The sequence below is a fragment of the Pongo abelii genome, chromosome 11, assembly GCF_028885655.2.
Source record: "Pongo abelii isolate AG06213 chromosome 11, NHGRI_mPonAbe1-v2.0_pri, whole genome shotgun sequence".
Lineage (NCBI taxonomy): Eukaryota > Metazoa > Chordata > Mammalia > Primates > Hominidae > Pongo > Pongo abelii.
This window is the reverse complement of record NC_071996.2, coordinates 20,543,646-20,569,080: the sequence shown is the minus strand read 5'-3', so window position 1 is coordinate 20,569,080 and position 25,435 is coordinate 20,543,646. Positions and strand designations below refer to the sequence as shown.

The following is a 25,435-nucleotide window of genomic DNA, read 5'->3' as shown; positions in this document are numbered from 1 at the left end:
AAAACCTTGTCTCTTAAAACAAAAAATTATTCCTTTTCTTTTAAGGGATAGCCAAGTCTTATAAGTTGACATAAAGCCAAAATGCCCATTATACTTTTGTTATAACACAATTCCTCATATTTTTCTAATGGTATTACACAAATATGAGGTTTTAAAAAATTTTTGTATTTATTTTTGTTGTTGAGATTTTTTAACTATTCTTGTGGTCTAATTGCTAGAGACTTACCATCATTATACTCTTGATGATGATATGAAACATGATACCTTCTTGGATATGTTCCTCCTTTTCCAAATTTCTCAAAGATAGGGTTATCATAGTCTGTTAAGACATATAAGATGGTTATCTTTTATTTAAAAAAATAGTTAAATATTTCTAATGATGAAAAGCACATTTATAAATTTTTATTTGACTTTTCAAAAATCCTCCCTCTCCCTCCCAACCAAAACATTATCCAGTGACATAAACATTTAAACATTTAGAATTTATAAAGTCTAACCTGAAAATTCCTGATGATTATCTGGGTAGCTCTGTGCCCTAGGCATTCGTGATTTTGGATAGCTCTCTCTATAAAGAAAAAATGTCACATTAAGTTTACAAAAAGTACGTAAGACATTAAAAAAAAATCTTTGAGCAATATCTGTATCTATCTGTGCCTCTCTGTATGTGTTTGTGTAAAGGAGCTCACTTTGAAAGGTCAGCATAACTAAAAAAGAAAAACTAAACTTACTTGGTACACGTAGGCAAAGAGCATGCCTTTTAAAATTAACCTTACAGTACAGTGGAAGAATGACGTATTTTGGAATCATTAGGTGTTTCTAAGCACTGTGTTTCAATCCAAGCTCTGCCACTTAAAAATGTAACCTTGGCAAATCACCCTTCTGCATCAACAAAAAAGATAATTTCCAACTAATCAAGTGTACATAAGTAAGGTGTCCAGGATAGTGTTTTGCAAATGGTAAGTACTCAAATATATAGCTTTTTCGTTACTACTTCCCTGAATTTCTTAAATGTCTACCTTAAGATAGACATTGACACAGACAGAAATTTCATATACATAGATAAAAGAAACTTAAATGTGCATTCCCACGCAATATTAGTTATTTTTTCAGAATTTGCTTTCATAAAGCAATTCCAGAGAGGATTACCAAGAATACTGTCCTATTGAGACCAGGAGGGGGAGCACGTGTAACAAAAAATTCACATTTTGCAACTTTATCCTGCTCATATTCCTGAACAGCTTTTTCACAAAAGTACTTAAATTTTTGCCTACATGTACCAATGTGACACAGTGGGCTACAATTTCCAAGAATTTAAATTATTTCTAATCTGGTGCCAGAATGAACATACTCCTGAACAGGTGAAATAATTTAGGAAATTTCCAAAACCAAATATATTAATGTAAAAGTTGATAGCACTTTTCACAAACACAGTTTTAAAAGTAAATGTACATAAATTCTAAATCTGATTTGCCTTCAAACACACAATTTTGACAAGCAGGAATACTCAAACTATTATAATCAGATTTCATTTTAAAAGATACTGAGTCCCATAAGGTAAAGGGATTTATCCACACTGTGCAAAAATTCATCTGCCGTCATCATACACAAGTACCAATTCTATTCCTCTGAATGTAGCACAAAAAAGTTACTGATAATTCAACATGCTATCTGTATGAATATTTACCCATATCTATTAAAAAAGAAAAACTACAATAAGCTGAGCATGGTGGCTCATGTGTGTAATCCCAGCGCTTTAGGAGGCCAAGGCAGGAGGTTCGCTTGAGCCCAGGAGTTCGAGATCAGCCTGGGTAACAAAGTGAGACCCCCATCTCTACAAATAATACAAACAAAATAGCCAGATGTGGTATTAATAGCAAATGCCTTTGGTCCTAGCTCCTCAGGGGTCGGAGGTGGGAGGACTGATGGAGCCAAGGAGGTCAAGGCTGCAGTAAGCCACATTCACGCCACTGTGCTCCAGCCTGGGTGACAGCAAAACTCTGTCTCAAATAAACAAACAAACCCTCCAAAAACTATGATAAACATTACCCATCCAAAGGACTATCAAGTGATGGACAACTTCCTGAGCCAGAATTTTCAGGGCTGCTTAAAGATAATGGATCCAGCATCTAGGAAAAAAAGGAGTTCCACCATGATTCAATTTGATATAACCAAAAGTTGCTTATTAAAAAAAACCTGCCTTAATCAGACATACTTCATGTAACATAAAATTCACTCATTTAAAGTATACAAGTCAAGGCTTTTAGAATACTGAGAGTTGTGCAACCCTCACTCACAATTTTAGAACAATTCCATACTCAACAGTGGTCACTCTCCAGAGTTACTCATTTTCAAATGTCCCTTGTAAGCAAGCCACGACTTCAAAATTTCCTGAGAAAAATATTCTTTCTCTATAGACTATTGACTAAATAATTAAAAGCTACAATATTTCACACTATTTTGCTTACTGAAAACTGAACAATGGCCCCACCCAAACTGAAACTGACACTATGACTATTACATTATTAGAAAATGTAAACTAATATAATAGTGTGAACATATAATGCAATGCAATGCAATGTTAAGGGAATAACAGCAACTCCATGAAAACATTTTAATACTATAAAATTGAAGTATTTTTTAAATGTTTCAGAAAGTTCACAAACCTCAAGTTTCACAAAGGTAAATATTTGTAGTTTCATTCTATCTTTCAAATGTTTAAAAAAAAATCTGGATGTTAAATTACAAAGCAAATGCATTATCATTCACTCACTCTCATTCATTCACTTATTGAGCAATATAAAACCAGCTGTATTCCAGCTTTCTTTATATAGGCACATGTAAATTAATGGGCATTTTCCTATATTTTTTCTATTTTGTTCAGTTAAGAAGATATGTAATTAGAGAAGAGATAATACACACATACACCCAGTTACCTGCCAAATCACACTGACCCTGACAACATCTCTTTAAATTAAATTTAAAAAATCAAACTTTTGCTTACTTGGTCCATGCTCTCTGGAATGAACTCTCCTTCACTGTTGATACTAGTGAATGACCCATTCCGGGCAACCTGGTGTAATTCATCTGGAATGTATCCTGGGGGAGGAGAACTTCTATCTCTACTAGTATGACCTCAAGGAAGAAAAATAATGTAATTTATAATTATAGGCAAGGGAATCAAGTTTTGTTTTAAATAGGCTATATTTCTGAATTATATCATTAATAATTTCAGCAAAAGAAAATGCAGTTTTTATTAAAACTTATCAGAACATTCACTTGTAAATCTTCAAATGGTTTTATAACCTTTGTAAATTCCCACCCTATCATAATTATTAACCTCACCATAATGTTCATTTATATACTCACTAGGTAGTATGGTATTCTGACTGCTGATGGGATGATAATACAATATAGATTTCTGGCATTAAGACAGTTTATTTAAGTAATCACATTTCTTATGACACAATAACCCACTTTATTTTACTTGGTTCTGTGGAAATAATGCTATATTTATTAGTACAGTGTCTCACCTTTCCTCATAGTTTTTTGAAATTAAACTATGTGAGCATTTAAGTTCTGGTCCAATTTAAAGCAAAAAAGGTTTTAGCCTTATGTAAAGGAGTCATTGTGAGTATGTGCAAGCATTTGTTAGTGAGACAGGGAGGAAAAAGAGAACAAAATTATTACCAAGACATGTGCATAAAAGAGAGGCCTGTCTACACTTGTCTGTAAAATGATTAGGAGCTCAATTTGAGTCAGGATTGATTTAGGCTTCATAACAACTGTAGCCACAATAATATTGGTGCCTAATATTTTTATTCCTTCCATATACCCGTGCTTACAAAAGAAGATCAATATAGTCAATTACTAAAAGGAGATAGGACCAAAAAAAAGCTATGAAAATTTTGTCTCCTTATTTGACAACCCATTTTTCACAGTAATGTGTATGCCAACGCACTCTTGGTTGAGACCTGTTTATCAGCATACACTCCTAACCTAAAGGAGTTTTTCCTCTATCTCCCTTTTATAAAAACAATTAAAGAGAATAACTGCCAACATATAAGAAAAATAGGTAATGGTCATACCTAGCAAAGCCATTCCAAGTTTAAGGCGTGCCAGTAAAAGACCACTAATTCTATACTTTACGATTTCCAATTTCTTCTTATGCTGGCACTGACGTCAAACAAGAATATTTATTAGAATAAGACTGAGGTATTCAGTGTAATTTTAATTCAAAATATATTTAAAATGTCAATTTACCTAGTACATTTAGCTTGTTTTGTCTAATGCAACTAAAGTGAATTAGAGCTGGGCACTGTGGCTCACGCCTGTAATCCCAGCATTCTGGGAGGCCAAGGTGGGTGGATCACATGAGGTCAGGAGTTCGAGACCAATCTGGCCAACAGGCTGAAACCCCATCTCTACTAAAAATATAAAAATTAGCCAGGCATGCTGGCGGGCGCCTGTAATCTCAGTCATTCGGGAGGCTGAGGCAGGAGAATCACTTGAACCCAGGAGGCAGCGGTTACAGTTAGCCGAGATCACGCCACTGTACTCCAGCCTGGGTGACGGAGTGAGACTCTGTCTCAAAAAATGAAATAAAATAAAGTGAATTAGCAATTTTTTTAAAAATGACAAGTACTGTAATGTGATAAGAAATGGGGATAAAGAAATGTACAATGAACATCTGAGCTTTGTACAATGTACAAAATGTACAAATGTACAATGAGCTTTCTAGTTTGAAAAGTAAAATGTACAAGTGTTCTCTCAATTTAATGCTACGACAATCCCATGATTTAAAGATGAAGACACATTTACTGGTCTCGGGTTCATCAGAGAGCTGGAATTTGAATTTGGGTATTTCAAATGTTCTTTCACCAAATTTTAAAACTATATCAAAATATATCTGAATGAAAAGGACAAGCCATTTGTATTTTGCTTGTGTATCACCTCTGCTGCTCGCATTTCTGCATTCCTGAAACCCAAAGTAGGACTTATTTAAGACAGACACTTAGAAGAGAATGGTCATAAAATAGCTTCTTCTGGGGACCAAGAGAGAACACGAATAATGTCTATTTTTTCGGTGGTTCACATGCCAATTCAATTTTTTCTTTGATTATCAACAATCCTCTTCTGTTACCAATCTTTTTTAGATTCACAACCACATTTGTTTTTCCTCCTCTTTAACTTTTCTCTTTTAAATCCGCCCCTCATACATGTTTTCACGCCATCTTTAACGGCCATACTCACTGCTCTCTCTGAAAGAACATTTATACCAGCGGTTTTTTGAAACAATGTAATGCTTTTATCAAATAAAAATGTCGATTATCAATGTTTTATACAAATTGAAGAACAGATAGAATGAGGAGTTGAGAGTACCTGTGTCCAACTCATGTTGCATGAATAAAGCCTCCTTAAAAAACAGCATGCAAGATCTTTATTTCTTTATATCATAATCTTAATTATAACAATAAATTAATGGCAAATGAAAATGAATACTAATAAAGTAATAATAAAGCATAATATAAAAATTCTTAGTATCTTTGAGAGCATTCTTGGCAATCACTAAAACCCTAGAGAAAGGCTTGTGAATTTACAGTCTATTAATTTTAATATATTATAATTACTTCCTTTAATTTTTTCCTCCATTCTATTTGTACAATTAAAATCTTTTTTTTTTTGAGATGGAGTCTCACTTTGTCGCCAGGCTGGAGTGCAGTGGCACAATCTCGGCTCACTGCAACCTCCGCCTCCCGGGTTCAAGCAATCCTCTTGCCTCAGCCTCCTGCGTAGCTGGGACTACAGGCATGCACCACCACGCCCGGCTAATTTTCGTAATTTTAATAGAGATGGGGTTTCACCATGTTGGCTAGGATGGTCTCGATCTCTTGACCTTGTGATCTGCCCGCCTTGGCCTCCCAAAGTGCTTGGGATTACAGGCATGAGCTACCATGCCCAGCCTAAAACCTCTTTAAAGTTTTATTTGAATTTGTTAACATTAAAATACCCTGAGTATATAAATAAAGAATTTAAATTGGAGATTACTAATCCTGTAAACTTGAATTTCCAAGGGACGTCAAATATTAGAGTGTATTTAAATTAAAGTATAGGAAGTAGAGAAATACAATATTATTTATCAGGAATATGTTTAGGTGCCACACTACATTAAAGGATGGAGAAGAAATTGAGAAATCATTCATTTCATAATTCAGACACTAGTTTCTTACCTATTATAGGAAGCCGTTTTTTCCTCTCTGCACCAAATACTGTATTATCCAAATCTTCTAGTGATGGCAATGGTTCTAAATTAGTAGCCTACAAAGGAGAAAAGACAGTTAATGCTATTCTTCCTCCTTGGGGCTTTAAACAGAATCCTCTCCCCTACCAAGTACAAACCATTTTATATTGTTTGTGAGCCTTAATCAAATCCTCTACTCTTTGAAATTTTAATTCTAACATAATTCTAAGTTGTCAGTTTCTATTAGCTTCGTATGTACAACATATTATACTTATTTATAACTATGACTGTGGTTTTTGAGGAGCAAGGATATTAAAGTACAGTAATTAAAGGATGTAAGTTTACATTTAATCATAATGAAAATATTGCAATGATTATAGAATATAATTATGTTTCATATGTTAACTTTTACAAGCCTAAGTCCTATAATTCTTACTGAAAAAAAAATCCCAAATCATACCTGTGTACTTCCATTTATTACAAGTAATATCTTGAGGCTCTTCATATGAATACTACGATCCAGCAGTTCCACAGCTTTGTCCAAGTCATCTTGAGTAGTTAATGGAATTACCAACTAAAAACAAACATAAGGAATCATGCAGCTATCTCACCAGGTCAAGTTCTTCCATGAGCATCTCCACTACTAAGGAATTACAAATGTCAAAATACCTTGCTCTTTGATTTGTCACTATGATGAAAGTCTGAATGTGTATGTGTAGATTGTTTTGCCCTCCTCATTCTACCGCCACTAAAATCTTAGAATGAACATGTATGTTTTTAAATTTTTATTTATTAATCATTACATTCTTCTAGAAAATAACATTTAAAGATTAATTTTCTAGGATATTTCCATAATATTGCTATATTTAAGTTATAGTATGTTCGCCCCTAAAAAGCATGAAGGAGTACAGACAAAGACCATATGAAATAAAGGTACTACTTTTCTTCTGTATAGATGAAACTCAGTTCTTTTTTCAATAGTAACCACAAATTTGCACTCTCAGCTGGTGTGCTCTTCAACATACCAACATCCTGAGCACCTGCCATGGAGGACAGCTGCCATGGAGGGGTACCATATATGTTATTGTATATACCATAGATAGTAACATATCTGCAATCTACAGCCCACCTAGAGTTCTTCTCTCTGAGCCTGGTGACCTGACCACTATACCCTAAAACAAATAAGCTAATGAGTTAACTATTCCATAGTAAACCCTGCATGTGGAATCTGCTTTCACTAGTCCTCTTATGCAGCAGATGTTATAGAGGACAAAAGCACCTAAGAGGTCTATGAGAAAAAGTGTAATTCATACAATTTAAGAAAATATGTTCTTTTTTTAAAAAAAGTCAATTTAGTAACTTAAGAAGACTCTGTCAATAACTTCAAAGTATATTCCATTTCATTGAAGGAGGAACAGAATAAAAACAAGTGAACATATTCTGCACTAGTTAACCTGCTCTACTCAGCACAATATATGAGCCATTAAAATGCAAGGCTTTACATTCGTGCCAAACACGAATATAAAGAAGGATTTATGTGAATTCCATCAGACAATCTGCTTGCACTTACTTACTCTGTTCTTAAAATATATTCCCAATTTCCGTTTGTAGCTAATTTTGTATTACTGTAAGTGACTGACTAACTGGGCTCTTTTTGCTCTATGAGAATTTCTTTCTAATAAAATACAATTACTAACTGTTTGGTATCATAGAACAAGCCTGATCTACTGATCTACTTAAACACATTTCTATTTCCCACCGATTATGAAACATATTGGTATATCTTGCTTCTATCTTCAATAGTCTATTACTTTTCAAGCACTGGAAAACATTTTAAAACAATGATAATGACTGTTCCGCCGATTTTTCATTTGAGGAGAAAATCTGAATACTTACTTTTACTATTCATTTATAACTGGATTGTCTACTTCTCCAAGATACTGCTACTTTTGGGGGAAAACAACACTAAGTCAAATGACAGAAAAAAATATGAACATAAATGATTCTGCTCTTCTTCAGTTTGCTGCTACAAAATGTGAACATCCTGGAGGAGTGCCTGGTGCAGCAGCTTAGGCACTTGCCTACAGACCTAATGTGATCCTGCTTGTGTTCTAAGGTTACCTATTACAAACTGTAAAATGAGGACTAAGAGTCATGAACAAGTCCCAGGTTATCTACATTACACTAAATAAATCAGATAATGTTTTCTTGCTTGGTGAATTCATTTCAGTCTCATTCATGAAATCTATCACCCTCTGGGTTATTTTTGATAAATCAGTTGTTTGTTGATATAAATGCTTTCTAGAAAGGAAACTTAAAATTGAGTTCGAGAACCATTAAATAGAACTGAAATCTGAAAGAACTGAATTATCTTCCTGAATTTACATAGTGAAGTATGAAGACAGCCATTAAAAGGTTCTCCAGGCCGGACGCAGTGGCTCACGCCTATAATCTCAGCACTTTGGGAGGCTGAGGTATGCGGGTCACTTGAGCCCAAGAGTTTGAGACCAGCCTGGGCAACATGGTGAAACCACATCTCTAGAAAAAATACAAAAATTAACAAGGTATGGTAGTGCATGCCTGTAGTCCCAGCTACTTAGGAGGCTGAGGTGGGAGAGGATTGATTGAGCCAGGGAGGTCAAGGCTGCAGTGAGCCATGACTGTGCCGCTGTACTACAGCCTGGGTGACAGCGGGAGATGCTGTCTCAAAAAAAAAAAAAAAAAAAATTCCTGCTCTACTCATCTAAAATGGAAGTGATCTTAGAAAATCCTTACTTGGCTTGAACACCTCCACATCCAACCCCCATGACACACACACACACGCACTCTGAACACCTCCACACCCAACCCTCATAACACACACACACACACACACACACACACCCCCCTTATTAAAGAGAAGCCAAACTAACAAATCCAAACAACTCCAGCTTATATTTCCAGCTTAAATTTCCTTAACGTTTCAATTCTAGCCAACTAGAAGTTTATAGAGTAATAGTTCATTTTGAACGGAGGAATTAATATTACGCTAGAAAAAAATATTTATAGAAGTGGAATAACATGCAGTATAAATGAATTTTTTGCCTGACCACATGTCCACAAAACTATTAAGACCTTCTTTAGTACCCCCAGTGTCCAAGATCATGCATTTGGTTTGGGACAATATGTCAAGATATGAAACAGGATGCAGTTCACTCACAGAATCTCAGGGTTGCAAGAAATCTTAAATGTAATCTTATTCTAATGCCACCCCTACCACATTCCTGCCAAGAGGCCACCAAAATATAATGGTAGAACCACTCACAGAAATCCTTCAGAAAGCATGAGAAAAATAAACTAAAAATGGAGCAGTTTTCCAATTTTTAGAAAATGGGAAAAGGTTCTTAAAAATACAGATCAGGCCAGGCGCAGTGGCTCATACCTTAATCCCAGCACTTTCGGAGGCCAAGGCAGGTGGATCATCATCTGAGCTCAGGAGTTTGAGACCAGTCTGGGCAACATGGTGAAACCCCGCCTCTACCAAAAATACAAAAATTATCCGGGAGCAGTGGTGCCCGCCTGTGGTCCCAGCTACTCAGGAGGCTGAGGTGTGAGGACCACTTGAGCCCTCGGAGGCAAAGGTTGCAGTGAGGTGAGATTGGGCCACTGCATTCCAACCTGGGTGACAGAGTGAAACCTCGTCTCACACAAAAAACAAAAACAAAAATAAAAACCAGTTAGCTTGATGTCAATCCTCAAGAAAACCCCAGAAAAAAATTACATTGCAAACTGGGAGAAGTCACTAAAAAAAAAAAAAAGCAATTCTTAGGAGGTGACATGGGTATAATATGGACAAATCATGTCACGCTAACCTCATTTTTCTTGATAGACCTACTAGGCTGGTAGATAAAGACAATATTGTAGTCTTAATGTATCTTGGCATTTGAAAGTTTTCCATAATACAATTTTAGAAAAAAGAAAAAAAGATATGTCTAGGCTCCCCTATAATCATCCTATGGGATAATAATTCAAGTTCAAGACATTTTTTAAAAATTTATTCTTTTTTGTTCAGACAGCTCTGTCACACAGGCTGGAGTGCAGTGGTGCAACTGTAGCTCACTGTACCCTCAAATTCCTGGGCTCAAGCTATCCTCCCACCTTAAATCCCCCTGCCTCAGCCTCTCGAATAGCTGGGACTACAGGTGTATGCCATCACACTCAGATAATTTTACTTTTTTGTAGAGATGGAGTCTTGCTATGTTGCCCAGGCTAGTCTTGAACTCCCGGCCTCAGGTGATCCTCCTGCCTTGGTCTCCCCCCATGTGCTGGGATTATAGGCATGAGCCACTGTGCTCTGCCCATTATTCTTCATCACAATACTTTATGCATTTTTTTTTTTTTTTGAGACGGAGTCTCGCTCTGTCACCAGGCTGGAGTGCAGTGACACGGTATCAGCTCATTGCAACCTCTGCCTCCCAGGTTCAAGCGATTCTCCTGCCTCAGCCTCCCAGGTAGCTGGAACTACAGGTGCACGTCACCACGCCCAGCTAATTTTTGTATTTTTAGTACAGACGGGGTTTTACCATGTTGGCCAGGATGGTCTCGATCTCTTGACCTCGTGATCTGCCCGCCTCTGCCTCCCAAAGTACTGGGATTACAGGCGTGAGCGTGAGCAACCATGTCTGGCCTACTTTATGCATTTCTTTCAAAGAACTTCATATATTCAAACAACTCATTTATTAATGGTTTGCTTGTACCACAAGTCTATAAGGTCTACTCCATGAGGTGCTGCAACTTACAAATTATAGCATTATGCCTGAAAAATTAATACTTTCTGAATATAAAAAACAAATTCACCTAATTACTAACCCAATTATTAACTAAACTGTCCTATAAATTTTAAGATCACAAGATCCTGATATCTCATAGAATCTCAAGAACTAAAAGAAACTTCAGAGATCACTAAATCCAATCCTAAGTTTACAGAACATTAAAAAGGGGTTTCTCCACAACGCAGAGCTCCTCACTGCTAGAGCAAGCCCTTCAGATCTTACGTACTGATTCCCAAACATAATAATCTAATTGAGCCCTAACCAACACTAAAATAATCCTTTAACTCAATTGTTTAACTACCAAAGCTCTGTCATCGGTAGCCAAGTGTAGAGTATGACAGGAAAAGACAGTTCATCAATAAAGTACACAGAATAAAAACAAAACCATAAATAAGCAGCAAAATTCCAAGTAATACATATATTTTCCCCTATAATACACCCTCATTCAATTATTTGCATAGTAGCACCCTCTATTATTTTCCACAATGAAATAAATCCATTTTAGTCAGTTAAAATTTACTTGTTTTATTCTTCTGACATAGCATATATTTATCAATCCCTAAATAAAAACACGAGTCTTAAAAGCTGTCTCTTAAACGAACACATTACTTTTGAAGACAAGATCTACTAAAGTTAAGCTGTACATGTTTACCTCGTTATTGGTATAATGTAGATCCATAGACTGTCCAAAGGCAATTTTAGCTTTAGATCTCAGATCTTCCAGTTTAACTGGTCTGGGGAACTGAAGGATTCTATATAAACACAATTTTAAGATTTTATTTTCTTAGGCAAAGTTAAATAATAAACTTGCAAAAGTTACCTCCTTTTAGAGTGATACAAAATTAACTAAAAATTACATAAATATTCACTTTACTTAACACTAAAACAGCACATTTTTTATCACAGGCACAAATTTTCAACACAAAGTTCAAAAACTCTGAAGTCTGTTTTATCCTAATACAAATTTTAAAAAGGAAATTCTCAAAATTTTCTGCAGTTTTTAATTTGCACTGAAACTACCATATGAATGTTAAAGAGCAATGCAAAATGTTTATTCAGGAAAGTGATTAAACTTAACTATGTGACATCTGTATGACAGAATGAAATGAAACTGTTAAAAAGAATAAAGTTGTTCTCCAGGGATTCAAATTTTGATTTCTGTATCCTTATCAACTCAACATTTTTGGGTACATGTATCATCATCTAGGCATACTTCCAAAATAAATATTTTTACAAGATTAAAATTCTAGTGTTTTCTTTCTATTTCCCAAAGAATTGGCTTGTGCTGCCCCTAGAAAGCATACACCTAAAGCTTGAAGACCAATACCACACTATAAGCCCCATAAGGAAAGAGACTATGTCTGCTTTGCTCCCTTTATTCCTTCAGGGCCTAGCATATACTAAGTACTCAACAAATAATGCTGAATGAATGAAAAAATTGGGAAAATATCCAAAAAAGAATCTTAAACAGGAAAACAGATTGGACAGTTCCATGGTTTATCTGATATATTCCAGTTTTAAACATTTCTATGTAGAATATGCTTATATGATCTGTGAGCCACTTTAAAATCCTTAAAACTGTTAGGCTTTTCACTACATTAATTTCATGAGACACTAATAGCAGAAATGAAATTCCATCATCAGGCTGGCAGCGGTGGCTCACGCCTGTAATCCCAGCACTTTGGGAGGCCGGGGCGGGTGGATCATCTGAGGTCAGGAGTTTGAGACCAGCCTGGCCAACATGGTGAAACCCTATCTCGACTAAAAAATATGAAAATTAGCCGGGCATGGTGGCAGTTGCCTGTAATCCCAGCTACTCAGGAGGCTGAGGCAGGAGAATCGCTTGAACCCGGGAGGTGGAGGTTTCAGTGAGCCAAAATCATGCCATTGCACTCCAGCCTGGGCGACAGAGTAAGACTCCGTCTCAAAAAAAAAAATTCTATTGTCCAATTCACTTTCCTCAACATTACTAATGACATACATGTCATAAAACTGAGGTCTCTTGAGAATAATCAGAATTGTAAATGTTAAGCTCACATATATAAATGCTATATAGTATCTGGAGGGATGAAACAATTATAAGGAAAAATATATTTAATTTCCCCCAAGTAAAAATAAAAGGAAGTGACAATACGTAAAGGCTGTATTAAAAACAGTGATCTTATTTATCTCTGAAAATTGCAAAGACATTAATCATTTCTAATGTTTAGCCTGAATTTTGACATATTTTATCTAAGTCTAAGCACATTACACATTCCCAAGGACTACTCTATTCTCAATTTGTAAACCATGAAACTTCATTCAAATCTGAAAAGAAACTTTCAATAGCTTAATTAGAATACACATTTGATTAAATCAATTAATTAACATGTAGTGTTTCCTTCCTTACCTTTTTTCTCCTCTATGTTCAAATTTGACTCGGACATCATTCTGTAATGAAATGACAAATCAGTCTTTCAGAGATTAGACAAATCATTCAGAGATTAGATAAAATTTCTACAATTTCTAAATGATTTTGTTTTTTAGCCATTCATTTAAAATAGACCAGACGAGGAGGGAAGTTTGAATTTCTGTATCAGCTCCAAACAATTGATAGTGTCTGCTAAAAAGTTGAGAATTATGTTGCTGAATCTGGGCTCAACAGGAAAGAACAACAAGATCTATTAGTGAAGGTACCAGGAGTATGAGACATTTGCTGATCCTGTTATGGGAAATACAGATTATATTTTTATGTGTTATGCTGAGTATCCCAAACTAATTTCATTTATCGGAATCAAAAACATCCTCATTTCTAAAAATCCAGAGTAGACTATTTGAAGAACAAAACAAAACAAAAAACTATTTGCTTAAGTACTTGAAAAATGGATGAAATGTCAGCTTTGGAGAACAGTGACCACATTAAATGAAATGCTACCTTATTTTTTCTGGGAAGGGGTCAACCTTGGCTGCAGAATGCTACCATTCTTTATGAACACACACTTTAAAAAATTTTTTTTAACTTTTAAGTTCAGGGGTACATGAGCAGTTTTCTTATACAGGTAAACTCACGTCACGGGGAGTTGCTTGTAGATTATTTAGTCACTCAGGTATTATGTACCATATGTACCACATTTTCTCTATCCAGTCTACCACTGATGGGCATTGAAGTTGATTCCATGTCTTTGCTATTGTTAATACATGAACACACACTCTTACAGGAAAATGTATAACAAACACTAACAAAATTCTCGATTCGAAAGTGTAAAAGCTAAACACATTAAACAAGTCCTCCATAAGATTAGGATACTAAAGGAAAGTAATTCATAAAAAAATACTTATTAAAATAAATACCTGTTTTTTTGGTGATGAAGATTTTGCTTTTCTGGTTTCCTGCAAGGATAATGCTGGTCGACTGGCCTTATGAAGGACAGCCAAATCTTGCATGATTGAGTTCAAAGCTTGCTGATCATCTAGGTAGTTTTGAAATAACACATACATAGAATTGTAATTGTGACATATATATCAACATGTACAGACATCAAACACAAAATTTATAATAAAATTTAATGTAGAGAATGTATTTATGCAAAAATGCATCTAGAACATTTTTAATGCCTACACTTTTGGCAAAATAAAATTGCACTAGACTCAATCTCTAGCATCAGTCCACACATGAGACACTAATGGACAAGATGAAGTCATTCTGGTTCTTCCAATGATTTAATATCCTAGAATAAGGTCAAAACTGCCCTGTTATAACAAATTCTTTTCTATGACTCCTAAACAAAACATCAAGGTATCTAAAATATTTTAAAAAGTAGAGAAAAAAAATAAACAACTTTGTATAAATATCATTACTTAGCATTTATATGCAAAGTACAGACTTAACTTTGGAAGGTTTTTTTTTTCTTTCATCAATACTTAAGAGTCAGAAACAAAGAAAAGCTTCACCTGTGGATACAGGCCTACTGTATTTGGAAATGGTCTTTCAAACTTCTTCACCATAAGGTTTGACAAGACTAAAAACAGACTATTTAAAGATCTTGGCCAGCAACAATGTAAGAAAATTCCTTTCCTTAGAAAAACTACCAAGTCCATAAAACTGAGAGAAACGATCATGAACATGAACTTTTAGACTCTTCTAAATATACCAAAGATTTCCTTCTGAGACTAAAAGCATGTACCTGCCAGTAATGCCAATTATAAGCTCTCCGGAAGACGTCAGGGACAACTTACTTAATTTATTTTCACTAGTAAATCAATTCTACTAATGATAATCACAAATGGTAAACAAAGGAATCAAGAGACTTTACACTTTACATTTTAAAAAAAAAATGTAACCATTTTGGTGAGCAGTAACTTATGTTCTTGTAGTAAAAATTAAAACATGCCATATCCTGTATGGGAAATCACTAAAAATATTCCAACAATTCAGTAGCCCTAATAGTCTCTCAAACACACAAACAGCTGACTTCTCTAATTTACTAATTTTTAATAACATTTAATATAGTCTATTTTGTAGTGAAATTATTTGCATATTAAAATTTAAAAGTAATGGTTGCAATGGTTTCATTATTGGTTTATTAATTTATTAATTAATATTTCCAGGTTAAGAAACAATTTTATAATCCTTCACCAAGCATTTTTTATAAAATAAAGTTTTATCATAATGTTAGTTTAGCCAAACAGGTAACCAAGCCACAGTCAGGTACAATATAATCACAATAGATGTACCCATCAATAAGCTCACAATGATCTCAACTGGAATAAAAGCATTTGATGTGACCTTCTTTAAGAAGGTAAATCCTTGGCCAGGCACAATGGCTCAAGCCTGTAATCCCAACACTTTGGGAGGCTGAGGGGAGCAGATCACAAGGTCAGGAGTTCAAGACCAGTCTGGCCAATATGGAGAAACCCCGTCTCTACTAAAAATACAAAAATTAGCCAGGCACAGTGGCAGGTACCTGTAGTCCCAGCTACTTGGGAGGCTAAGGCAGGAGAATCGCTTGAACCCAGGAGGCAGAGGGTGCAGTGAGCTGAGATCGCATCACTGCACTCCAGCCTGAGCAACAGAGCATGAATCCGTCTCCCAAAAGAAAAAAAAAAAAAAAGGTAAATCCTTAATTCTATACTAGGGATAGATGAACTCTAATTATTTTTTTATTTTTTTATTTTTTTGTAGAGATGGGGTCTCACCATGTTGCCCAGGCTGGTCTTGAACTCCTGGGCTCAAGTGATCCTCCCACCTTGGCCTCCCAAAGTGGAAACTTAAATCTATCTATGTTGTTCTAATTTTTATTAGAAGAAACCTAAACATTTGAATTTAAACAATTTTATATGCTTAATATTACAATGCCAAATAAATGCCTTGGGGGAGGGGCTTTGGCTAAAATTACCACATTTATAAATACTTCTTTCTTTTTTTTGGAGGGGCGGAGGGCAAGGGGAGATGGAGTCTCGCTCTGTCGCCCAGGCTGGAGTGCAGTGGTGCGATCTCGGCTCACTGCAAGCCCCACCTCCCAGGTTCATGCCATTCCCCTGCCTCAGCCTCCCGAGTAGCTGGGATTAGAGGCACCCACCACCACGCCTGGCTAAGTTTTTGTATTTTTAGTAGAGATGGGGTTTCACTGAGTTAGCCAGGTTGGTCTCCATCTCCTGGCCTCGTGATCCGCCCGCCTCGGCCTCCCAAAGTGCTGGGATTACAGGTGTGAGCCACTGCACCCGGCCTACTTGTTTATTAAGAAAAATGAGAACGGAAAAAAAAAAAAAGTACCGTTTTGTGTTACATATGTAAAAAAGGGTGGGGCCAGTTGAACAAAAGTTCCCATATTAGGAAGGTGACATACAAAACAAAGGGCAATTTAATTGAGTTCCTTCCTTGGCGAGCTTGAAGAATTACTACTGGGTACTTATTTACCCATAAGTACACTTATGTACTTATGGGTAAGTACAATGGGTTTCTTTTTTTGTTTGTTTTTTGAGACAGAGTCTTGCTCTGTGGCCCAGGCTGGAATGCAGTGGCGTGATCTCGGCTCACTGCAAGCTCCGCCTCCCGGGTTCACACCATTCTCCTGCCTCAGCCTCCTGAGTAGCTGGGACTACAGGCGCACGCCACCACGCCTGGCTAATTTTTTGTATTTTTAGTAGAGACGGGGCTTCACTGTGTTAGCCAGGATGGTCTCAATCTCCTGACCTCGTGATCCACCCGACTCAGCCTCCCAAAGTGCTGGGATTACAGGCATGAGCCACCACGCCCAGCCCAATGGGTTTCTGACACATGCTGGAAGGACATTCAACTGAGCACAAAACCAAAAAATAATTGGAAAATAATTTTTTCAAAAATCTTTTACCAGAAATGTTGAATTAAATACCTTATATGCTTATTCATGATATTTGAAAAATAATTACAGAAGAATATCCTCAATCAAAAATTCAAACATCTGTCATGGTGTTCTGTGACTAACTTTGTATATGTTTTTAAGCAATGAAGGTTGCCCTACTATAAAGCAGTATTATTTGAGGCTGACAAAAATAAATTTGATCGATACATAGAGTACAAGTGACAGCACCCAAAATGAAAAGTTGAAAGGAGTTCAGTAAAAGTACATCCAATTTGGAGCTGAACGTAAGGCTGACTAGAGTGGAGAATTTGGGCTACAAGGGGGCACTGGTACTCATGACTACAGAAGAAGAAGTGGAAGAAAAATTTTTAAAGTAGGGAGGTGAAGTCTAAGCTTACATACTTGCTACAATGACACACAGTGAAAGTGTCCTAGCCTCCACTTTCATCACATGGGCAAAATATAAGTTCTTCATGAGGGGGTTTGTGTGTGTGTGTGTGTATGTGTGTGTGTGTGTGTATTTGTTTTGTTAAGCAAGAAGTAGAAAATGTGTGATAAAGGCAAACTCTGGGAAGCAAATGTCAGAATTAAATCCCAGGATCAGTCTAAGTTTCAAAATTTAGCATCCAACCATTCAGTACCATTTTTCTTGACTTAGGATAGGGTGGGTCATTCATGACTCCATTTCCTTCTAGTGTCTTCCTGTCTAACTAATTCCCTGCCTCATGCTGGAACCCTTAACACAAAGGAGAAAAGGAAAAAACAAAAAGGAGGTAAAGAGGAAAACAAAATGATATGTAAACTGAACATACACAATCCATTCCCATACTTTAGTGTCTTTAAACTAACATTATACCACAATATACGACCAAGAGTTGTGTAACATATCCTCCCTGAGCACCAATGATTTGCTGCTCTATGAATGATAAAATAAAATCTTATGATTTCTCTTGCCATCAGACTTTAAGCAAATCACAACACATCTTAACAGCTTATTTTGAATGTCCCTACTGTGTTATGCATAAAATGATCATTCTAAAACTACAGCAACACAAAAAGTACTTTAATTAAATCTATTAAGTAAATATAAAAGTTCATAAATCTGCTATATCATAAAATTTATTTATTAAAAGGTTTATAATAACACATAATAGAGAAAGTTTTTTCACTTCCATTGTATCCTTTAATTATTGCTGAAAAACGCTTTTAGTTTGAACTCACCCATTATGGCAAATAGCTCAACAATTTGAAAATTAGGAAAATGGTTCTCCCATCAGCATTCTTTATGGCCTGAGAAGATAAAACAGATTAACATATTAATAAAAAGAAACAGAAAAGGAGCCAGGAAAAGAAAAAAAAAGTCAGTATAAATAATACTAATGAAAAATATACAATATGAATACACATTTTGCTAGGGGGAGGTGTTTTATATTGAAGGTTGATCATGTGGGCACCCCCTTGCCTAACACATACCAAAATTCCAGACTCCCAGAAGAAAAGCAGGTATTCAGCATAAACCAGTGTTTGTACAAACCATTATCAGCTGGAGGCAGGAACCCTCCTGAAATCCAAGTTCTCAGGTGTCAGCCAAAGGCTGACTCCTAAGCAGGCCTTCTAAAAATAAGCAATCAGGCCCACTACATTAACTCTTTTTCTATATAAGCAGCAATAGGCAACTAATATGTTGGTTTAAAAAAAAAACTGCATAAAGCAATAATTATAACTGTGTTGCTGGGTATACAATATATAATAATATAATTCACATAATATTAACAGCACACAGGAAAGGGAAAGGATAGAGTTACATAAAAGAAAGGTGTTTATGACCAAGTGCAGTGGCTCATGCCATAATCGCAGCACTTTGGGAGGCCTAGGCAGGCGGACTGCTTGAGCCCAGGAGTTTGAGACCAGCCTGTCCAACACAGCAAAACCCCATCTATACAAAAAAATACAAAAATTAGCCGGGTGCAGTAGTGTGTGCCTGTAGTTCCCAGCTACTTGGGAGGCTTGGGGTGGGAGGATCACTTGAGCTTGGGACGTTGAGGTTGCAGTGAGCTGTGGCACTCCAGTCTGGGCGACACAGCAAGACTGTCTAGGAAAAAAAAAGTGTTTGTATACCATTGCAATTAAGTTGATATTAACTCAAACTAAGTTATTACAAGATGTTAACTGTAATCCCCAGGTCAACTAGAAAATAAGATGAAAAATATGAGTGCCAACATGACACTATGTATGAATGGAAAATTCCACAAACCTGACCTCATGTGATATGTCACAGTCAAAAGGCAGATGCACAACTCACAGTTTATTCAGCATCCCCCAGGAGAAAAAAGACCCTACCAACCCCTTCCACTGCAATGTATCTTTTCCATGCATGCCCAAATTCCCCCATGCAAGAGGCCTACAAGGGTAATAAAACAGAAACTTTGTTTCAGACACAAAATTATTTAAAATATTGTTGGCTAGTACAGTGGCTCACACTTATAATACCAGCAATTTGGGGGGGCCAAGGTGGGAGGATCACGTGAGCCCAGGAGTTTGAGACCAGCCTGGGCAACATAGGGAGACTCCCATTTCTACCAAAAAAAAAAAAAGATTTAAAAAAGAAAATGCCAGGTGTGGTGGTGCATGCCTGTAGTCCCAGCTAACTGGAAGGCTAAAGTGGGAGCACTGCTTGAGCCAGGGAGGTCAAGGCTGCAATGAACTATGATTGTACTCCAGCCTGTATGACAGAGTGAGACCCTGTCTCGAAAACAATTAAAAAATTGTATAAAATTACCTTTAGCTATATGAATAAGATGTATATGAAACATAAAAGAATTTCATGTTTAGACTTGGGTCCCATTCCCAAGATACGTCACTATGTATATGCAAATATTATAAAACATGAAAAAATCCAAAAAACTTCTGGTCCCAAACATTTTGACCCGAATATGTTGCCTACAACAGACACACTTTTTTTCTGGGGGGATGGGGTGGGGGGGCACGGTCTTGCTCTCTTTCCCAGGCTGAGGTGCACTGGCATGATCACAGCTCACTGCAGCCTTGATCTGCCAGGCTCAAGCAATCCTCCTACCTCAGCACCCTCGAGTAGATGGGACTACAGGTGCATGCTATCACACCCAGCTGATTTTTAAAAAAAGATTTTGTACAGATTACCCAGGCTGGTCTCAAGCTCCTGGGCTAAAGTGATCCTCCCAGTTTGGCCTCCCTAAGTGCTGGGACTACGAACCACAACACCTGGTCCACATTTTAAATTCGAAGACAAAATAGGTTGACAGTAAAAGGACAGAAAAAGATATACTATGCAAACAGTAGTCAAAACAGACCTGCAGTGGCTACACCACTATCAGGCAAAACAGATTATGACACAAAAATTGTTGTGAGAAACAGCATTTTATAATGAAAGATAGCCAATACATCAAAAAGATATAGCAATTATAAACTTATATGTACCTAACAACAGAGTCGCAAAATACGCAACGCAAAAAAGTATAAAATTCAAGGAAGAAACACAATTCAAAAATAAAAGTTGGAGATTTCAATGCCCTGCGTTCAATAACGGATAAAATAAGTGGACAGAAAATCAATGAGGAAATACAAGACTTGTACAACACTATAAACTACTAGGCTTAACAAACACCTACAGAATCATCAACCTCAAAACAGCAGAATATACATTCTTCTCAAATACATATAGAACATTTCCAAGACACAACAAATATTAGGTAATAAAACAAATCTCAGTAACTATATGGATTGAAATCACACAAAGTGTGTTCTCTGACAAAAATGCAATAAAATTAGAAATTGGCAACACAAGGATGTCTGGAAAATTCACAAACGTGAAAATTTAAAAACATACTCAAAAACAATCAGTGGGTCAGTAGAAGGCCTAAGGAAAATTAGAAAATACTTTGAGATAAACAAAAATGAAAACACATCAAAACAAAATTTATTGGATGCATCTAAAGATAAAATAACTGTAAATATTTACATTGACAAACAAGAAGGATGTCAAATCAATAACCTAACCTTTGACCTTAAAATACTAGAAGATGAGGAACAATTTAAATCTGAAACAAGCTAAAGGAATAGGGAGTAGAAAATAAAAATACCACTGAAATTTAAAAAAATCAATAAAACAAAAATTGGCCCTTTGCAACAAAACTAACAAACTTTTAGCTAGACTAATCAAAAAAAGAAGAGGGAAAACACAAATAACTAAATTCAAGAATTAAAAAGGGAGCATTACACCAACCTTTCAGAAATGAAAAGAATAAGAGAATACTGTTAACAACTGTACATCAACAAATTAGATGACTTAGATGACACAGACAAACTCATAAAAAGAAAAAAACTATCAAAATCAACTCATCAAGAAGAAATTAAGAATCTGAACAGACCTATAAAAAGTAAAAAGACTAAATTAGAAATGAAAAATTTCTCACAAATAAAAGCCCTGGACCAGATCGCTTCAAACATGTACAGAATTTACAAAAACTGTAAAAAAAAAAAAAAAAAGAAGGAACACTTCCCAATTCATTGTGAAGCCAGTATTACTCCAATACCAAAACCAGACAAAGCCATCACAAGATGAGAAAACTAAAGATCAATATCTCATCAATATAGATGCAAAAATCCTCAATAAAATACTAGCAAACCTAACCTAGAACATTAAAAAACAAATTATATACCATGCACATTTGGGATATATCCAACAAAATCAAGGTTGGTTCAGCACATAAAATCCAATCAATGTAAAAAACCACATTAACAGAACAAAGAACAAAAACCAGGCAGGCACAGTGGCTTGTGCCTGTAATCTCAGCACTTTGGGAGGCTGAGGCAGGCAGATCACCTGAGGTCAGGAGTTTGAAACCAGCCTGGCCAACATGGCAAAACCCTGCCTCTACTAAAAATACAAAAATTAGCCAGGCATGGTGATGGGCACCTATAATCCCAGCTACTTGGGAGGCTGAGGCAGGAGAATCCCTTGAACCCAGGAGGCAGAGGTTGGCAGTGAGCAGAGATCATGCTGCACTGTACTCTAGCCTGTGCGACAGAGCGAGACTCTGTCTCAAGGAAAAAAAGAAAAAAGAACAAAAACCAAATCACCTCAAAACATACAGAAAACACATGTGCCAAAATTCAACACCTTTTTGCGCTCAAAAGATAAACAGAAGAGGACATAATTAAGTTGATTATGGTGAAAAACTTCACGGTAAAAAACGGGATACATTCCCAGTAAGGCCAGGAACAATACGGGGATGTCCACTCTTGCCACACATCTATTTAATATTGTACTAGAGGTTCTAGTCAGAAGACGAGGCAAGAAAATGAAATAAACGGAATCCAGATTGGATAAGAAGTAAAACTATACCCATTTGCAAGTGACATAATCTTAGATACAGGAAAACCTAAGAAATTAACAAAAACAGTATTAGAACCAATAAACACGTTCAGCACAGATGCAGGATACAAGGTCAACATTCAAAAATCAATTATATTTCTATACATTAGCAATAAACATTCTGGAAACAAAATTAAGAAATCAATTTCATTTACAATAGCACCAAAAAAAATAAATTACTTAGGAACATATTTAACAACAACAAAAAAATGCAGCTTGCACCCTAAAAACTACAAAACACTGTTGAAAGAAATTAAAGTAGACCTAAATATACAGAAAGACACCCCATATTCATGAATGGGAAAACAATATTTTTAAGATAGCAATACTCCCAAAGTTATCTACAGATTCAATGAACTATCAAAATTCCAATGGCCTCTTTTAGCAGAAACGGAAAAGCTGATCCTTAAATTCCTAAGAAACTGCAATAGGCACTGAATAGCCACAACAATACTGAAAAAGAAAAATAAAGATGCTCAATATCATCTGTCATCAGGGAAATGCCAATAAAAATCAAAACGACATACTACCTCACATCCAGTAGGATGGCTATAATCAAAAAGAAAGACAATGACAGGTGGTAGTGAAGATGTGAAGAAATATGAGCCACTGTTTCCACTCCTATTGTATATACCCAAGAGAACTGAAAGCATACAACCACACAAAACCCTGTACATTCAATGCAGCACTATTTATAAGAACCCAAATGTCCATCAACTGATGAAGAGATAAACATGTCCTATATCCATATGATGAAATATTATTGACCATGTGTGGTGGCTTACGGATTACATCTGTAATCCCAGCACTTTGGGAAGCTGAGGTAGTTGGATCACTTGAGGTCAGGAGTTTGAGACCAGTCTGTCCAATGTGGTGAAACCCTATCTCTACTAAAAACACAAAAATTAGCTGGGCGTGGTGGGAGGAGCCTGTAATCCCAGCTACTCAGGAGGCTGAGGCAGGAGAATTGCTTGAACATGGGAGGCAGATGTTGCAGTGAGCCCAGATCACGCCACTACACTCCAGCCTGGACAACAGAGTGAGACTCCATCTCCAATAAATAAATAAACAAATAAATAAAATTCAGTCATTAAAAAGAATAAAGTACTGATACATGCTCCAACATGGACAAATTTCTGCTAAGTGGAATAAGCCAGATTTTTTAAAAGCCCCATATTCCACTTACATGAAATGTCTAGAATAGCAAATCTACAGAGACTGAAAGTAGATTAGTGATTTCCTAAAGTCAGGGTATGGGAAATGGTGAATGACTGTGAATGAGTATGAGCTATCTTTTGGGGCATGAGGAAATGTTCTGGAGTAAGGCAGTGGTGATGGTTGCACAACTTTGTGAATAAATGAAAGATTACTGAATTGTAGTATTTAGAAGGGTGAATTTCATGGTATGCAAATTATATCTGAAAAAAGGAAGGGAGAAAGGAAGGAAACAAAATAGAAGTGGCAGGTTCTATGAATAACTAGAGATCATTTGCTCACCTAGAGAAGCAACTGCCTCAGCTCCAGTCAATAGCTGCTACAGAAGTTCGGGCTCAGTATTATCAGATATGCTGTTTTTTCAAAAAGCCCTAATCCAAATTTTAATGTGAGATCTCCCCAATTTCAAATATTAGCAACTAATTCAAATTTTTACAAAAACAACCATGTTATCCTAGCATGCTGCCATTTTGTAAGCACTGACAACTTTAATTTCTTTTTAGTTATATTATTTTCAAATGTCAAGTAACATTAAGGAATTATCAAAGAAAAAATGTAAAAATTATTAACAGAATATAACATAAAACATGAAAGTGTTCCTTTTTTTTCTTTTGAGACAGGGTCTCACTTTGTTGCCCAGGTTAGAGTGCAGTGGCAATGATCACCGCCTGCGGCAGCCTCAACTTCCCTAACTCAAGTGATCCTCTTGCTGCAGCCTCTCAAGTAGCTGGGACTACAGGTACGCATCATGCTGGCTAGTTTTTTGTTTTTGTTTTTGTTTTGATATGGCATCTCACTGTGTTGCCCAGGCTGGTCTCAAACTCCTGGGCTCAAGCAATCCTCCTGCCTCGGCCTCTCAAAGTGTTGGGATTACAGGCCATCCAGCCTGATGTTGAGAAAGTGCTCCTTTCATCATGCCTATCAGTACCATTTCAAGGGCAACCACAATATTACCTCAGTTTTTAGGACTTTTAATCAAAACAAATATAAGACTAAATTTTAAACAGCTGAGAAGAAAACATCTAGTCTAAACATCTTATTTTAAAATCTGAGGGCCAAAAAGATAATATAATTTATAAAGCTGGACAAAGCTAAGACTTGAATACCTGTTTCTTATTTCTTACTCAAGTAAACTTTCCATAATGCCATATCACTCCAATTTACCTTTTGAGGAAACAGCTAGCTGGAATAGGAAATTCTCCTACTATACATATGCACATAGAGAAAGTCACAAAGTGGTTGGGGAAGTTTTATTTAGTATATTCTCTTTCAATAAAAATTTAAATTCTCAACTAAATTTTTCAGGTGGTTTTGTTTTGTTTTCTGAGACAGGGTCTTGCACTGTCACCCAGGCTGATGTGCAGTGGTACTATCACAGCTCACTGCAGCCTCAACCTCCCAGGCTTAAGCAATTCTTCCACCTCAGCCTATAGCATTT

At 36.2% G+C, this 25,435-nt stretch overlaps 1 protein-coding gene and 1 long non-coding RNA gene across 5 annotated transcripts in view; one reads left to right on the top strand and one right to left on the bottom strand.

The window, feature by feature from the left end:
* MAP3K2 (mitogen-activated protein kinase kinase kinase 2) overlaps positions 1 to 25,435 on the bottom strand; it is an 86,851-nt gene that overhangs the window by 25,052 nt on the left and 36,364 nt on the right. For both annotated transcript variants that reach the window (XM_009237624.4, XM_054549144.2), the window contains exons 2-11: positions 18,591 to 18,659; positions 14,380 to 14,498; positions 13,439 to 13,479; positions 11,702 to 11,801; positions 6,699 to 6,812; positions 6,228 to 6,315; positions 3,002 to 3,132; positions 2,047 to 2,126; positions 498 to 565; positions 227 to 319 (exon numbers count right to left, since the gene is read on the bottom strand). In XM_009237624.4, coding sequence (XP_009235899.1) covers positions 227 to 319; positions 498 to 565; positions 2,047 to 2,126; positions 3,002 to 3,132; positions 6,228 to 6,315; positions 6,699 to 6,812; positions 11,702 to 11,801; positions 13,439 to 13,479; positions 14,380 to 14,498; positions 18,591 to 18,594 — 838 coding nt within the window. In that variant the 5' untranslated portion in view covers positions 18,595 to 18,659. The remainder of the gene's footprint in view (positions 1 to 226; positions 320 to 497; positions 566 to 2,046; positions 2,127 to 3,001; positions 3,133 to 6,227; positions 6,316 to 6,698; positions 6,813 to 11,701; positions 11,802 to 13,438; positions 13,480 to 14,379; positions 14,499 to 18,590; positions 18,660 to 25,435) is intronic.
* LOC112132266 (uncharacterized) overlaps positions 1 to 25,435 on the top strand; it is a 71,110-nt gene that overhangs the window by 29,505 nt on the left and 16,170 nt on the right. The gene's annotated exons all lie outside the window — the stretch shown is intronic.